This window comes from Apteryx mantelli, chromosome 14, assembly GCF_036417845.1.
Source record: "Apteryx mantelli isolate bAptMan1 chromosome 14, bAptMan1.hap1, whole genome shotgun sequence".
Taxonomy (NCBI): domain Eukaryota; kingdom Metazoa; phylum Chordata; class Aves; order Apterygiformes; family Apterygidae; genus Apteryx; species Apteryx mantelli.
Window position 1 is genome coordinate 6,552,103 of NC_089991.1, and position 18,378 is coordinate 6,570,480.

At 44.1% G+C, this 18,378-nt stretch overlaps 1 protein-coding gene across 1 annotated transcript in view; it reads right to left on the bottom strand.

Moving 5' to 3' along the window:
* Positions 1-18,093, bottom strand: part of ADAMTS2 (ADAM metallopeptidase with thrombospondin type 1 motif 2) — a 188,052-nt gene extending 169,959 nt beyond the window's left edge. The window contains exons 1-2 of the mRNA XM_067304888.1: positions 17,991-18,093; positions 16,749-17,110 (exon numbers count right to left, since the gene is read on the bottom strand). Of these exons, the coding sequence (XP_067160989.1) occupies positions 16,749-17,110; positions 17,991-18,078 (450 nt within the window). The 5' untranslated portion in view covers positions 18,079-18,093. The remainder of the gene's footprint in view (positions 1-16,748; positions 17,111-17,990) is intronic.
* Positions 18,094-18,378: the final 285 nt, after the last annotated feature.

The following is an 18,378-nucleotide window of genomic DNA, read 5'->3' on the forward strand; positions in this document are numbered from 1 at the left end:
TTACTCATAGGGATGCACCGCTCTTGAGCCTGGAGGAAGTGATGTTTGAATATGTTTTTGAATATGTTTTCTTCATTGCTAATGGATACTTTATTATTTAATTAGTGCAGCATGATCCAAATCCCATCAAAGTCAATAAAACCCTTTTCATTTATGTTAATGGACTTTGGACCCACTCCTGAATTAGTATTAGAATCAAATAAAACACCCTTAGCAAAAGGAATTGATACACCAAGCTTACACTTTAAAGTACAATATTAAAACCTTCCTAAGCTTTTTACTTGCTTTAAAGTAAATCTCATTACTGAACATCTCATAAAAACAGCTGGATAACCTTTTTTTTGCCAATGCGATTAAAGTGCTAGAAAGACTTTAAATGTATATACAGCACTTCGCTACATAAAGCCTCCCCACGATCAGGCCCATAGGCTTGACTCTAAGGTTACATCTTTCTGAAGCTATTCCTGCGGCTCCCGTATTCTGCAAGTACATGAGGGTTTCATCCTGCAAAAGGACAGCTTTGCCAATAAAGCTATTTTAAAATGTCCTGCCCCAGGCACCTGTTATTTCTCTGGCACCAAAGTTCGCCACATCTCCGCTGTGCCAGCGCAGCTATCTGTTGGGCTGGCATCACCGACACGATTCCCCATTAAGGCTTTTTGCCTAGGCAAGATCCAGTGCTGACCGGGGGGTTAGATTCTGTGGCATTAAGACACTTAGTGGAGCAGGCAGGATCACATAAATACACACTTGAATTTCCACAGCCACTTTAATCAATTTAACAAGAGAGAGCACCAGCTATTTTTATAATACACAGCAGAGATGAGGCTTTCTGCTCTTAGACTGCGCCCTGTTCACTACAGGAATTAACGAACCACAAAACAAGCAAAACGAAGCTATGTAAACAGGGATATTAAATCTTCTTCTGATACTTTTGATCCATTTTGGCGATACCAACCCAGCCCCACTGCATCACCTCTTACACAGCAGCACGGTTTAACCAACGGGCACATGAAACATTAAGCTTATTGCAAAGTTTGACTGCAGGAATCACACTCAACCCATGCTGACTCGGATGCGGAGTCACAGAAGAATGCAAGATGGGGCTATGTGGCACGTCAATCCCCTCTGGGCCGGAGCAGGGAACCTCGGCCGCAGCAGCGAGAGCAGCGGCTCTGCCGGGGAACGTCCCACCACACACCCGCGACGTTCGTGACATGCTCCGATGGCTCCGGCTCGCTGCTGCCGTTTGCGCGGCGCTGCTGAGCAGCCCCAGCTCACCTCGTCCTGTCGCGTGCGCTTGCTCGTGAGGGACGCAAAGTCCGGCTCGCTCGCGAATGGAGGGAGTGTTCCAGCCCTGCCCTGCAGGCTGCCGCGGAGGATAAACGGGGACGCTGCTTCTTGCTTCATTCCCCCTTCTGGATGTCATTGTTAAAGGAGAATATTTGCAGAAAACAGGTTTTATTGTGAATAGGCAAGAAACACAGTGTTTTCTGCTCACTCCTGCAGCACGGCCGCTCAAAGGCTGCTCTCAGCACCTCCGCACCCCCGCGCCAGGCTCAGCAGCTCGCCCTGGTAATACCGATCAGATGTTTCTAACTGTTCTTTCCCTTGGCCTTTTTTAGGGCCCTTCCCTCGCTCTCCCCACCAAAACACACACACAGACACAGTCTTTCAATGCTCTGAACACTATCCTTCTCCACAGGAACCACAGTGCATTTTTCTCCAGTGAAGGAAGCATTTCCATCTCTCGAAAAGGAGAGTGGCACTGCGCACCAGCTCCACAGTAGCCTGTGGGGAGCGAGACGTTGAAACAATCTGCAGAGCTTTGGGATTCAAACCCTTCACTGCGGTGGAGCACGTCAACCAGCTCCTGGCACCCATTTCAAGGATGGCCATTCGTTCCGCATTCCTCAGCAAAGGAACAACGCTGAGAAGGACCCTGGCTCCGTGAAGGCAGCCAGCGAGAGCCCACGGACTCAGCCATCACCTACAACCGGCTTTGGTGAAGACATCGTCACAGCGAGAAAGCTGCCTCCGCGTGAAAACACAGGGCCGATGCAATGTGCTGCCCCCCGGCACTGCCTAGTGCTTTCATGTTTCAGGAAGCACCAAAAATTATAAATAGTATATTGGATTAACCGTGGAGCGCTCTTCACAGGGTTAAGTCCATTCCTAGAATCAGCCGCACTGTTCTTTGTAGCTGCCCTCTGAATCTGTGGCCAAATGCAGTAGATAAGTAAGACCAGGAACACCAAAAAAAAAAGACTCTTTATTAGGGACTAAGCCAGGTTCACAGTGATATCTGAGCTATAATCAATACCTGAAGGGTTCGGACCAAAGGTGGCTGTCTGCCACTTCTGTCCCCCTGCTTTGGCCCCACTGCCACCACTTTACAAGGCTGGGAAACAAGGACAGAGCCAATCTGTAGGAATGCTGAAGAGCCTTATGGAAACCAGCTACAGAATAGCAACAGGACTCTCCACACCAAACTTCAGGCAACCTGGGTTCCTCCTGTGGGTAACACAAGTGGTGGTGGATTTTTTTCTGATCGGTACGACAGAACGCCCAGGGCAGTAGTCACTAGGCAGCTCACCGAAAGATCCTGAAGTTTAACAGAACTTCATTTAGGGCTTTTTAGAAAGGCTGGCCAAAAGGCTGGCAAGGTAGCACTGAGCCGAACGGGCAGCTTTATGACAAGATGCTCAATGTGTGTTTGTGTCGCTCCCTCATGGCACTGCAGCATCACAGGGAAGCTGCAAGGTCACCTTCTACTAATTAGAAGTAGTCGAAGTGCAACTCCACGGAAGCATCTCAGTGCAATTTCAAAATCTCTCTGAATTTCTAGCTTGATAAAATGTTTCAGTACTTTGTAATCCACATTTAGTCGCCCTCTGTGAGCACTGCCAACTCCTTCCTAGAGCAGCCTACCAAAGACCAGAACTCCCTCAAGGGAGATGGGGGGTCACTCTGTCTTCATCAGTCTTCCCAATGATACTTTAAAGCATCTCACAGTTTGTCACCAACAGCGTACAGGTCACAAAGCAGCCTGAATATATGAGGTTCTGTCTGTGACTCTGCCTTTTTAATTAAGGCTGTAATGTCCTAATGAAAAATTAAAATTAAAACTTAAGAACTTAGTAGACCCTTTGCAAACGTTGACATTGTATTAAGTCAAAGCAATGGAGTCAGTGGTGTGGAAGAGACATAAAGAGGATTAAGTTTGAAAAGTGGTCTTAAAATAAACAAATATAAAATGAAAAGAGAAAGAAAAATGCAGTTTCCCACGGGGGAGAGCTAGACCATACCGTAGTATTTGCAAGCAGCAATTCAATATTCTCAGGTTAAAGACTGCACAGAGTTCATTCTGAACATGCACTATAAATGTTAACTAGGTATAACATTTTTTTAAATCCACAAGTTAAAGCAAACACCTCTTCCACTCCTTCCAAAAGAACACAAAATTGCAGTAAGCAGCTGAACCCTTCCAAGGCCTCCAGCACATCCATCACAGATGAATTTCACATTATTAACATTGTATTTATTCAGCAGCTTTGCCAGCGGTGTCATGATTTCTACTGGCTTGCATGATAACATGAAAATGTCACAAAAATTACATCAGAGTGATAATTCAGAAGCAGGAAGCCACTAGGCCTTCGGTGAGTCCCAATGTTTGCGTGAGAACCAGCAGCGCTCGCAGCCGGTTCTTTAACCCACCTGGCCACTGGCTGACCAAGGGCTCTGAGAACCTCAAAGACGCCGGGATCACTGGTCTCCTCTTCAAATGCATTTTGTTATTTCCAAATACGTAAACAAATCCTGAATCCATTACTTTGCCAAATCTAATGCCAATAGCTCATATGCATTCACAGATTTTGCATGTCCTGCTGCCTCCCTCTCTTAACAAACCATAATAGTCTGTAAGTCAGGAGAGGACACGTTACCAGAAGAGTGTGACAACATCTAATCGCATAAGCCCAGGTCCTCAGCTAATGCAAACTCACAGAGCTCCCAAAAATCCATGGAGATATGATGATGAATAATAGCAGAGATTTGGATCATTATAACTGAATAGCCCGTACTTCTAATTATCCCATCTAATGACAGATCGTTGGAATTTGGACCACCTGAACCTCCAAGAGGGGCAATGGGGAGTTGAAAGGAGATTGCATCAGAGAAAGTAAATTCCCATTTGGTTGGAAACGTGTTTGGGATCCAGGAGTTTCAATTAGCTCTTGCTGAATTATCACAAAAGTCTGTTGAGCAGATGTGCAGTTAAGAGTTCTTTTTGGATTTGGGAGGTTTGGTGTTTTTTTGACTTCTTCTCTTTGCAAGAGATGCTAGTTGTATTGAGGCCAGAGCTAATCTCAGGTAGGCACAGCAAGCTCTGTGTTTCAGAAATTTCAGTTCTACTCCTGGCAGCTTCTCTCCACATGACCCCCATCACACCACACCTCCAGCAGTGCAGAAGCAACCGGGACGGTCTCAGAAAGCAGCAAGGACTTTCTCCTTTCTGGCACCATCTTCACAGGCCAAAAGAGAGAGATGAGCTGGCAGAATGAGCCTGCAAATTCGAGGCAGCTGGAATTGCCTCATCCTCCTGGCACAGGTCAGCGGAGGGTTTCTCCCGAGCCTTCCCCCACCGTTAATGCATCACCTCTTCTGTGGTGGGGATGTGGTGTGAGGCAGAAGGGGAAGAAGCTTTAGTGGAGCTATTTCAATTTTAGAAGCACGCAGCTGTGTCCTGTGCTATCCAGCATACGCGATATAAACGGCAATGGGCAGAGCTGCGCTTGACCCTCTCGTCCTCGTCTCCCTCCCCACCACCACCGCAGCTGGGGACAGACAAGGTGAAAGACAAGGTTATGCCCTGGAATACGCCGTCGCCTGCCTCTAGCCCCAAATTCTTTGCCAAGCAGCCAGCCTGCACAAAGCCAAATGAAGCCAGGGAAACTAAACACACCAACTCCAACACCTTTGGATCAAACCCAAAGATCAGATAGTTGGGACTTCCCAGGCCTTTATGCAAAATGATGCTGCACCACAACATAAAAATTGATACGGATCTACTTTTTCTGTGTGATTCTCTTTTTAGAGAAATATAAGGATACACTACATTTTCATAGGTGCAGCACTTTTACTGAATTTTAGATGTTTATGATTACTGTTGGCCTTAAATTGACTGCAGGGAGTTAACTGTGAAACAACTGTATTTTCATAGTAAATTCACCACCCTTTTCTACTGACAAGTTTCAAAGAATGCAAAACATCCTGTAAATTCCCCTTTCTCTCTTTGCCCGTCCATTACTTGTTCAGATTGAATTTCATATTTCTCTTCAAGAGTGGTAAGTCAGCCTTCGATTAATCACATTTTTACACTTACTGCTCATGTCAGCCTTAATATGCCATAACTCTGCCAACAAATTTAATATTGATGGATATCTCCAGCATTTATTTGGGGATTAAGTATTTTGCTTTACTGATGAATGCTGGATCTGCCATTTTCACACTGAAAACTAAAACTGTTAAGAAATTCTGATTTCAAGCTTTGTTATAAATCTGAAATCAATCCCAATTCACTCCTAAAACTTTTTCAACTCTAAGCACTTTATTGGTATTGAACTGAGGTGATGTAAAATTTGTGCTTCTGCTTTTTTTGTTTGTTTGTTGGCAGTAAGTAAAAGATTGTGACCTTTAGGTAGGTTCACAGTGTTCTATAGGGAGGTATTTTGTAAAGTTCCAAAGCCATATTTTTATCTAGCTACTACTTATTTTGTTTAAGTGTAAGAAAATTTTTAGATATTTTCAGCCTTGCAGGCTTGAAAATTGCCAGCTTCCAATATAGCTTCTGTCACGTGAGAGAGTGTTGGCACATGAAAGACTCTTGGCCCAGCTTAGCTGTCTTCATCATCAGGTAGTGATTTATTTCTCAAAGACTGTTTTTTAAATACATTCTGCTGTGCAGAACACTTTCCAAACAGCATCTCTCACATTCCTTCCACAGTTCCTCTGCTTGGGGGAAGAAAAAAGCCCAGCAATTTAAACAGTCTGAAGAATCAAGAAGTGTATTCTGCTGCAGATGAGTTGGATGAACCTGATTTACCCAAAAGCCATGATTTAAAACAAATAAAACCACCATTAAAACAGTTACCACAGCCTGTGCTGCCACCTACCCTTAGTCAGTTTTCAGCAGCTTTTGCAGGCTCTTTTCCCATTTCCAAACTATGGGCTCTGTCCTGCAAACAGGTCTCCCTTTCAACACATGTAACAGCCATGGACATTGGACCTTGCACCAGGCTTGGGAGCCTTACACTTGACCATGAGAGAAGAACATGCAAGATGCATCTACTTAGGACAAGTATCTTTTGCACATGGTAGGAAACATAAGCAAGTGGGGTCTTTGGAGTAAAATCTGTGTTTTCCCATCTTCCTCCCTCAAATTCTAGCATTTTTATTTTATTTTTCTTAAAACGTAAATGGGTTTTTACTACATTTTGCTCTTGAAATATTTTAATTTGCAAGAAAATAAGCCCCTTCTCTCCTGTCAGACTTGCCATCTAGGGTCTTATTTTGACTTTCTCCATCCTGCAATGAGTACAATACTCATTGCGCCATGCCAGATAGCACGGGACAAGTTGAAGAAGAAACTCCTCCTGTGGGCCAGATTTCCAAAAGGAGCCGAGCCTCTGGAGTCCCTCCCCTTCGGGGGCACAACGTGAAGGTGCCTTTGGCTCATGCGCACCCAGAGCTCCCCCAGACATGCTGGAAGCTGCCGATGCAGTGCAGCACCCCGGCAAGCACAGCGGCCGGAGGCACTCCCAGAAGGACTCAGCACCCGAGCCAAGCGTGCACGACAGCGGGCTAAGGGACCTACACTGGGGGCTCCCGGAAAAACATGCGGTGCTGGATACAAGATTCAATCACCCCTGCCTTTCCAGGGACCATTTCTTATAAGTACTGCAAGTGACTGGGAAGTAAAGGAAGTCGGGAAGTGCTGCTGGCCAGGCTGCTAGTAGTGATGCAGCTTCTTCTCCTCCACACCTGTCAACCTTGTTATTCTTACAGAGGAAATAAATCAGAAAACACATTAATAAAGGTATAGGCCCTTAAAGACTCAGGGCCTATATCAAGATGCGGCACTGTGCCATCCTAAAACCTCAGAAAGCTGTTTTGCTTTTATGGCTTTTAGAGACCAGTTTAAATGTTGACCACAATCTAGATATTTCTTTCTAGTTTTTTTACTTCAAAGATGTTTTAGAAATAGTTCCCAAATGGTTTGGTTCACCTTCATTATACAGCAATAACAGCAGTCCCCTTTAGTTAATGTGGAGAAAAACAACCTAAATGTATTATATTAGCTTTATCTGCTTAAAGGTAGGAGTTCTTCTTATCCACAAGGATACCAATAATATTCGTTGACTCCTTCTCTTTACAGGATTAGTAGCTTTCATGCTTAATTTCAGTAGAAAATGTATTGCACTCTGTCCCCCGAGTCCCCCTGGTCTAAAGGTTAAATGCTGGAAAAAAGTGGTATGACCATGCAATGAAATTCAAACACAGCAGTGAAAAAGGTAAAGGGAGTAGCAATAGGAAGGAAGTTAAAGTGGCTGTATTTATAGCTCATCAGAACAAAAGAAAAGTGATAATATTGTACTTTGCAGGTGTAAAAAGTCAGAAAGTACCATTATCCCTGGAGAACTGTAACATCTGGATTCTCCACAGAGAGATGCATGAGTGAAGAATGAATTCTATTTATTTGTTTTGAAAATAAAGGTCACAAGTGCAGCCATAAAGAGGCAAAATATTAAACTTGACATAGACCAATATAAAGGGAATAACAAAGAATATAAACGTGAAGGGAACATATTGATAAATTATCACACACTCTTAGGAGACTAAGAACAAAGAGTAACAGCAAGTTGTACAAGTGGGACTTCAATTTTAGCATGGCAAAGTTCTGAAAAACAAACAAATTAGTGGGTAGAGGTGTACAACAGGCTAAAAAAGCAGAAAACCGTCATCCACAGAGCGGAATAGATTTGTCCAAAACTGCAGTTCCAACTTCAGATGTTCAAAGAAGACAAGTCAAGCTCCCCTAAAGGGACTCATTTCAACAAGGCTGAGTCTATCAGACGGCCACCAGCTCGGGCCCAGCTGGGCCCTTCTGCCTGCACAGGGATTCACCTCATTCCCTGGAGAACCAGTTCAAGCAGCTAAGCTGCCTGCAGCTTTTCACTGGTTTTGCCAAGTTCACGACCCGCTGGGTTAACTTACCGTGGGGTAAGAGCCACCGCAGTGCGGGAGCAGAGGAGGAAAGGGAGCTCACCAGGGAGCAGGTGGGGAACAGGATTACCCCCTTCACCAGACACAAGGTGCTAGAGAGGCTCATCTGTACTGTAAAATGGCATCTTCAAGACAACTTAGGTGTTTTTAAAGACTTCAAGGAACACAATTTACATTTCTCTATCTTCTTCTTGAGGGAAACACTTAAAAACACTTAAACAGAAAACATTTACTTAAAAGAAAAATATTAATGCTGAGATTCACACTTATGCCTCCACTAACTCCAGATTTGAGGAAAGCATCAAGATGCTTTGCAACTTGGGAATAACTCGAAAGATCTGTAGTGGGTATGGCGATGTAGTTATAAGGAAGCAATGGGCTCTTCAGCACTTGAAGAGGATACTCTTCTTTTCAGTGTTACTGCTAAATGGAATGGTGCTGAAAATAGCATGTGAAATGTAGGCCTTTCATTCTGCAGACTATTAAAACCAGGAACAAGACTCTGCAAACAAAGATGAATTTAAAACACAGGCAGATAAAGGGGCTGAAGAAACCAGATGTGATGTGTTAAAGAACTTACTGAAACTTTGGAAGAGCAAAAGCAATAAAGGGAAGAGGTGAACTGCAAAGCCAGCGTGCACATCAGAGCTATTAACGGGAAGCAACGGAATGAAATTTTGTACAATCCCCTACAAGAAATTGGAGATCTGCTCTCTGATTCTCCATTTTAATCAGAGTCAGTATGACAAGTGTTCTAGCTGAATGTGCAATTAAGTAATGGCACAACCTGCTTACAAAGCAACAGTCACCACTAATAAAAAGTACTCAGAAATTCTAAGTCAAATGAAATACTAGTGTGATCTGTAGAGAAAAGGTCCTGCTCCATGCAACAACTGGAATTCGTGTTGATCCAAACAAGTATTTTCCAACCTTCTATAGTAAAAGTTATATATATAATTAACTAAAAATGAGGGAGGCTCTTGCCATTTGCAGGAATTTGTACTGTTAAATTCTCAGAGCATACTGGAAAACCTCTCCACACCATGAGGAAGCACTGAGCTACTGTAAGCTAATAGCGTTATTCAAGGGACACACCTCTGGAAGCTGAAGGGGGACAGACTTCTCAAAATAGATGTTCTGCTTACCCTGGAAACTAATTATGACCTTATCAAAATTAGTTCCTATATTTGGATCTTACACAATGGAAAGCAGAAGGAACCATTAAACACGTTTTCTTGGATGTACATGGTCTAATACTCTGGTTGGAAAATTAGTTCTTGTGTGGTCAAAGAGTATAGTACAGCTGAGATACTGTAACAGTGAGGACAATACAACACAAGGACAAATAAGACATAAGGAAATACCTATCTTTTATCCAAAGGCTTACATCATACCACAAAGATACAAGTATTGATTGCCTGAGGATATTCTGTCCAGATGGTGTCCACCTGTATGATGTAGGAAATTACTTATTTGGTTTTCAGATAAAAAGTAGGTGAGAAGATCCATGCACGGAAGATGCAAAGAGAAAAAACAGTACTTACTGATAGAAGAGTCTCTTTTAAGAACAGCACAAAGAGGATAATTTACTCCAGTTAGCGACTGAATCATAGTGTTTACGTTCTCTGTGTTTCAGGCTATAATTTTTAAAAGGAAAAGCCTCTGCAATTTAGAAAATGAAGGGGGCTGTCTAACTACTAGAGTTGGCCAGGGACATGACAGTAGAAACTGGGGAATGGATTATTAAGTACAGTCTCTACCCTGAAAAAATACATAGATATGCTGAACTTTAGGCATTCAAATAGCTCCACTGCATTCTGGCCAGCACTGCATGTCCTTTACATCATATGCATGGATGTGGATGTGCAGCCAGGTTCTGTTTCTGCTAACATTTCCCTACAGAGTTGGCTTAGATATGAGAGAGACCAGCTGAATTCAAAAAGACCATGTGTGTGAATGGAGATCTTCTCTAATCTTCTCCAGGGTAAGGGCTGCTGTTTTCTTAAACAGAACAGCTTTTCAGCTTTGTTGTATACTGTGCCACAGGAATTATTAACATTTCTCCTACCACTGTGTTACAATTCTACTCGTCTGAAAAGCAAAAAGCCTACTTTTTCTTTTGCTATCACATGAAAAACAGACAGAAACTTTGGTTTGGTTTGGTTTGGTTTTAACAGAAAAGCACTTCCAAATGAAGAGATTATATATGCCAAATGTTAATCCACTAAAAATGAATGCAACCTGATCATAATGGAAATGCTAATAGCTTAGAATACAAGCAGAATTACTGGAATTATTTGCAAGAAACATCTGTTTTAACTGTCAGGCACTGGACCTGACCAGACTTTGAAGACAATACTGTGCTACCTGAACTTCTGCTTTTTTGCTACATCACAAACCAGTGTATCCAAAAGCCAGATAAAACAGACACAAAACTAAATTGTAAATCCATATGAACGCAGCAGATGGATGTCTCAACGGAAAAATAACAGAGTTACATAAGCATGTTTGTCTTCTGGAGTATTCACTGTGAGCAGCTCCTTCATGGTCTTATCCAGGTAAATTATGAGATTTAGCTAAGGTGAGTTAGATTTAGCTTCAGCAGGCTGCAGCAGAAGTTTTGTGGCCAGTTTCAAGAAGACCTCTCTATCCGGAAGGCATTTAAGAATATATCCTTAAAACTCACTGGCTTCAAAGAGCTCAAGCACGTGCTCAAAGTTAAGCAGGATTATACTACAGGAATAGATTTCACCAGGTGTCTGAATGTCTTCAGGAATCCAGGGAACATGTGGGGGAGGGTTGGGGAAATATTCACACAGGAAGGAGAAAGGTGGGCATTTCACATAGGTAGTTTGAATCGTCAAGAAACGCCATTGACTGAATCTGGAACCTGGGCTCAAAAAATTTAGAATTTATATTAGATGCCTAAAATCAGATCGTATGAATACTCCTCTGTAAACTAAAGATTGCAGAAAATAAGAACATTCTATTAACTGATATAAAACAGTAAAGAAAATGCTAACAACTAATACAAATAATAAATAACAAAATCATGGGATATTTGGCAGACATGCACTTAAGATTAGAATCAAAGCACCAGCCAATTGCTGAAGATCCATGACTGCCTAGTAAAGTGAGTGTATGAACCCACCCAGATCAGCCCGGGACTACAGTTACTATGAGCATTAGGCAAGAGTCTGAAAAGCACTGCTGGCTTCCCAAGCATTTCTAGAAGAAATAGCATCTGGGCAAGCAGCCAGCCAACAGGCTTCTCTCAAATGGCTTGTGAGGGTTATTGCAGAATACAGTACAGTCTGAAACGCTGTACAGCCAGCCCTGCCTAGTTTATCACATAAGAAGAAACACTTATGTCAATTATACTAGTATGGTGGGTACGGTTGGGTACCCCAAGACAGAATGCATGAAACATAATGCTTATAGTTCCATAAGAAAACACTCAACCATAAATGTCCTCAATAGTTTACTTTCTATATCTCCATTCCTGATAATTTCCCACTTTAATGACAGTTTAGTGGATTCTTTGGACAGCTGATATTTTAATTAAAAACAGAGGAAGAGGATTATACTAATGAAGCAGAGCTCAAGACATCATATCATGTCATTGAAGCTGATGTTCCTCTATTTGTTTCAGTGGGGGCTAGGTCATACTGATTTTTTCAACTTGAAGCTGTTGTCCTCAGTCTTTAGGATCCTGACACGTAGTTTGATTCTGCACTGAGGCTTCGGATGTCTAATTTAATCATGTGTTTATTATCCATACCAGATGTGTTGTTCATATTGTGTTTCTCTCTACGTATCTGCTTGTGTTTAAGCACACGCTCTCCCCCATAGACTAGGAACGTTATGAAGAGGCTGGGCGAGAGTCTGTCTCCCAAGTTCCACAATCAACTATTACCATCTTGTCAACCTGAAGAAGGTATTTTTGGTACATCTGCCTCAAGCATTGTGCAAGTATTTATCAAATAAGAAATCCAGATACATAAAGAGTTCTTCTACAATGGCAGGCTCATCTGCTGGGGTGAAGGAAGGGAGTGCACTTCAGACGGGACGCGGTGACAGAGCACAGGCATGAAGAAAACCTCTGCACTAATTCTGGCCCTACTAAAGATAACTTCTGCCCTGCTCAGCTACTGCTCATTACAAAACTTCTCAAAAAGAAAGTTGTGGAGCAACATGCAGACATATGTAATGGCAAAACACCTTGAAGTCTAGGATGTTATAAGCAGGAATGAGTCTCTCACAGAGATGGGCCTGACAGAAGAGGACAAAGCCCCAGAAAGCAGTCTGTTTCACAGGTGTTGACAAACTTGCCCCCTTTCAGGCAGTAATCTGGAAGGATTGCCATAATCCTAATGCTTTGTTGTCTCATGCCATTTTGTCAGCCTCTGAGCCCTTCTCTTTCCCAGCTAACCCCTGAGCGGGACCAGCCAGCTCCCTCAGCCTCCAGCAGCGTCCAAAGGTAATGATCTGGCCACAGACCAAGAATATAGTCAGAGTGCAATATCTTCCACGACCGTCTACAGGCCACAGAGAGCTGACCATGTTGGTTCTGCCTGCTCCCTGGAAAATTAGTCTGAATGCTATCAGGCCAGCCAAGATGATACCAAGCTGTCCAAACAGAGTTTTTATTTTAAGTGGGAAAGCTATCAAAAAATGTCTTTACATGGTAAAAATCACATCCATAGTTCAGAGAGCTGTTAAGAAAAGCTATTGATTAACTTTAACTTTCCCATGATCTCTAAAGACTCATTTCAGCTATGAAAACACATACTTGCATACTTCAGAAGTTCTCTTCATCTGTCTCTGACTCGATTTTTAGATCAATAAAACTAGTTTTGTTATTGATTTCTACCACAGAAAACTGGGAAGCCCCAACCTAACTCAGTCAGGACCAAAGAAAATTGATTATATACATCCTATATATATGCATGTACTTTTTAATTTTTTAGAATGAGTGCAGATTAAAAACCTTCACCATTTATAGTAAAGTTCAAAAATCTGTTCACAGATCTACTATTTCCATATAAATCCATTCCAACACCTTTTCATTTTGGCCATACCAACAACACCAGACAGCCTCTTCTCAGGCAATAATTGGAAAATAAGACACATTTGGCAATAATGTGCAAACCAAAGGGGATGTTCAGAGGAAACAGTATCAGAAGTTGGCAAGGTGACAGATGCATTCACCGACTTAAACTAGATTCAGTCAACAAAAGTTTGCAACGTAAAGACCAACTATGAAACTTCAATTCAAATATATTATTTCAACCTTAACACATTATTTCAACCTTAATGTCTGTATGCAAAAGCTGGAAGCATAGACAGATGTCAAACCACCTTCAAAAGCAAGCACTTTGAAAATACTAGGCATTAAACGAAGCAAGTTTATAACAAATGCTAACAGTTGTCAGAGTGTTCCATAGTCCCTTTTCTCCAGGGTAACCTAGAAAAGGAGATGGAGACACTTGAGATATGTTAAGAACAGAGCGAGACCATTGGCCGTGGCACACGTATCATTAGGCAGCTGAAAGAAAATGTATGAGACAACTGAATTTCTCCATTGAAGTAAAGTAGGTGTGGAGAAGAAAACAGATATGCCTAAGTATTTGATAGCCTTCATGTCTTCATTCACATCTGAAATGCCAATAAACCTGGGAACAATATACAGCACAGTGGTCTCTAAGAAAGTCTTCTGAGCCATATGTTGCTTAAGAAACCCTCCAATACTCCTTTCAGACACAGGAAATAAAAATGTAAACTGAGAGACAGTGAAGTGCAGTGCTAATTTCAGTGTGTTAATTGCTCATTAGTGCTGTCCGTGGACTAGTGGAAGTTGGGGAACTGCTGTTATCTTTTCTTGGATTTTGTATAATTCTGTTGATAACTGATTTTAACTCTCCCCCCAAAAGAAAGAAACCAAGAAGGAGGGAAGAGGGAACATAGCACCCAAGGGAATGGAGTTCAATTTGTTGTTCCACAACAGATTTACTGCACAATCTCAGGGAAATCATTACAGCCAGATGCTTAAAGGTATTGAGGTAATGCTTCCTGCAGTAAGGCTTCAATGACTTGGGCAAAAACAAACATGGTCTCTGTCCTTTAGCATTTACAATGTAGATACTCAATGAAATAAATAGTGAGACATTTCTAAATGTATTAGCAGAGGCAGAGAATTTGCAGTGCCATCAGAAAACCTTCACTGCATCCAGATTAGAATATGGTAGCTGTCAGGACTATACTCCTGCAGTAGACCAAATCTTCTCCTGCTTCTCCTGTTACTAACAGACGACAAAAACAAGAATGCTGGAGGCATTCTTGTAGGCACATAAGCTGCAGGTGCTGGTTCAAAACTAAAATTCATAATTGCCTATCCTAAAATAAAATATTGTGATATTTTATCATCCTAAGAAATTAATACAAGCCTTCCCACTGAGTTAACCAGAAATTCAAGTGGCCCTAACTCCATTTGCTTTCTATTTCTGCAGAGGCTCATCTGGTTATTATCTTTTTTCTTTTTTTTTGCAAATGAGTTTGACACTTAGGACTATTTACATGACTGAAATTCAGCAAATGTTCAGGAAAAGAGTGGTTTAAGTTACTAAAGACATGAAACAGCAGCTGACTGCATCGGGTGGCCAACCCTGAGCAAACCTATCAACCCTAGCAAAGGTTTGAGCGAGGCTACCACTGAACACAGTGCCGGCACTTTGATGATGCTCTTCAACGTGATTCTGTAGCAATCAGTCATTACGGCTCAGTTAACAGCATTTTGTCTAAGTCATCTTAACTGACAAGACTAGAAAACTGGGCAGCATTCCTCAGGTAGCTTTCTCAATTTGAGTCATTTATGAGTGCCATTGGATGGAGGCCTGGCTTCATTCCTTTGCGTTTACGAAGGTACTTACAACTGTGAAAAGGATGGCGTTTTATAAACATTTTATCATTTACACATGCAACATGAGTCCTTGAACCTTCAGAGACTTCATCCATACTTTGGCTTAACTGCTGTTATATTTTATCATCATTCTCTTCTCCAAATATAAGGAGTCCACACTCTGGGTAACACCAGCTGGAAGAAGGAACAAGCTTCCCCATTGCCCATCACCTGCGCTGAAGAGAAGAGCCAGCACAAGGCAGGCAGCAGCCGTCACAGGCTTTTCCTCCACCTTGCAGCACAAATGCACAAGGAAGAAGAGCGTTGGCTCCACCCCACCTCTGCACTGCCCAGAGCAAAGGAATTTTGCCTTCTACAAAATGATCTGTGCTAGCTCTAGGGAGACCAAAGTACTCCTGCTTCCCCGCGAGAGAGCCTGTGGGCTGACATTCTGCCTCCTGAATTGCTCTTTTTGCACAGTACCAGTATTCCTCTTGCCCTTGGACAGCTGTCCACATCATATAATTACAACATTAAAACCTGCTTCTCAAAACAGGAATGCACACAGCTAGGAAAAACCACAGGAAAGGAAACAGTAAGGAGAAAAGTATTTGATTCCCTTCCATTCTCCAACAGCCAACATGTTATCTCCATACATGTTACCTTGGCACAGCAAGTCAACAACTTTCTATGACTAAATAAATAGGAATGCAACTGACTCATATCGGGGGGATTATGCAGAGAACAGAATGCATTAAAATTAAGTAATCTAAAAATTATGTACTCTAAAAGATAGAGCAAGAAAATTTTGGCTAGATCAGCTGTTCATTATCAAAAAAATTGCCCTTTCCTCAATACACAAATTGCTACGTAGTAATTACTGTTCAAATGATGGTATGATCATTTAGGATGTCTGGGACAGTTTTAATTTGACTACTGAACACGTGCTCCAGAATAGAAAGCTGCAGCAAGCTTTAAAACACACACAGCCATACAAAACACATCACAGGGAGCTGTTTTGTTCGTAAAACTCAAACTCTTTTGCTGCTTTCCATCAATCATTTGATTAAGCAATAAAACTCACTGAGTGAAAGATCCATGAAAACAGACTCTGAACAAACTGAATTTTCAAGGCAAAAACATATCCTACCTATCAAATTTGTTTACAGAGCAGTCCAGCCTATTTTTCAGGATTAACTCTTCTAAAATTTCCCTTCTCAGACTGGAAGTGAAATGAGGATAAGGATTCCAAGAACACAGCATTTAGTCCTGTGTTTCTGAAGTGTCAGATACCTCAAGTAACTTCACCACAAATCAACGTTAATCTTGGCTTGAACTGCTCTGTTACAGAGTAGCTAACACAGAGCATGCGCTCAAAACTTCTAGTGCCACTGTATGCAAAAAAGTGCCTGGTGCAGCACAGCTATTCCCACACAAGGGAACATGAGTTAATTTGCATTCACAGTTACCATATGAGGTGTGAGTTTATGACAGTCCACACATTTTATATTTAAATACTGTAGGAAATTAATGTAATTATCTTAGCTATAATAACAAAGTAACTTACCAGCCCATCGCAATTGCTGATAGCAACCGAAGCGTTTGGCAAATCAGTGATATCCCCAACATAGAGGCAATTCCCATAGAGAGGTTCAATGTGAGTCTCATCAGAGTCCTCCTGCCATTCGACTGTTGCTCCAGGGGCGACAAGCCTGGAGTTTGGCCGCAGCCTGAAGTGAAACTCTCTTCCAAAAACAGTGACATTGTAAAATATTTGCTCATTTGCCGCTTCACGTTGCAAGTCCTCTGCAGCTCTTCTGAAGCGTGCTTTTGGCGGTCCAGACACCAAGTGGGATAGGAACCTGCCCTCTGAATCGGTGCTGGTGGGGATGACAAGGCTGTACTCCTCTATATTCCTCAAAATAGGATCTGTACCGGGAGAAAGGAAGAGAGGAGAGAGATACTAGAACCAAGCATTTCCTGATGCTGTGGGATTTTTATTCCATTATTCATTAACACAGCAGACACTTATATAAGGCAGACGGACACCGCACTCTGCACAAGCACTTTGTTCATGGGCGCGAAGTGTGCAGAGTTCATTCAAACTGCCTCTTGCTCCCCAAAACACCAGACAGCAGCATGAGCCTGCCCACCCAGCAGAGACCCCGCACTCCTGCCCATGCAGCACAGTCCCACCACCCTTTGCCCACCCAGCAGGACCTCGCAGCCTGGTCCACCTGCCTGGGTCACCTCGGGGACAGCGGGGCTACGCGGGGGGACCAGCGACGATGCGAGGGTGCAACTGCTCGGAGGGGCAGGGGCTTGGTGCGCAGGTGAGAAGCCTGCAAGGGAAAGGCATTTCCCCAAAGCACTCCCGGACCGGGGGGGATGGATCGACTGGTGAAGGGGATGGGAAACCCGCGGGCATCGACCGGCAGCGGTGGCAGCAGGAGCCCCGGGAGTTTGGGACCGCGGTAATGGCCGGAGCCGGAGGCAGAGGAGCTGCCATGTGCCTCATCCCGCCCCGGGAAGTGCGGGAGCGAGCCCGGCCGGGGCCGGCGCCTCCGCGGGGCAGGCGGCGGGCGCGGCGGGCTGCGGGCAGCGTGTCGCTGCCGCCGATGCTCCCCGCGCCCGTCGCCGGCCGGCGCTGCCGAAGCGCCGTCCCCGCCTGCCGCTTGCAGCAAACAACTGCAAACCCGGCAAAAGTCGCCGCAGAAGTTCAAGGGAGCGGCGCGGCGCGGCGCGGGGCGAGGAGCCGCCGCTCGGGACGGGCGGCCGCACAGCGCGGGGCGGCGCGGCGGCGACCTACCTGCGTCCGCGGGGCGCCGCAGGGCGCCGGCGGGCAGCGAGAGCGCCCAGCAGAGCAGCACGCAGGCGATCCCCGCGGCGGGCTCCATCGCGGCGGCCCCGCAGCCCGGGCTGCCCGCAGGCGGCCGAGCGCAGCCGCGGCGCCCGGCGGCGGCCCCGCTCCGCGCCGCTCAGCGCTGCCCCGCGCCCCGCCGCCCGCGCATTCGCCCAGCCGCAGCCGCAGCGGCAGTGGCGGCCGCGCTCCCGGCTCGCAGCGAAGCAGAGACACCAGGAGGCGGCGGGGGTATAATACTGGAAGCACAGGGCGTGCAGGAGTGAAGTCAGGCTGATTGACAGAGGCGCTGCCACACGGCGCAGCCGGGCCGAGGGGAGCGGCGACTGCGCTGCCT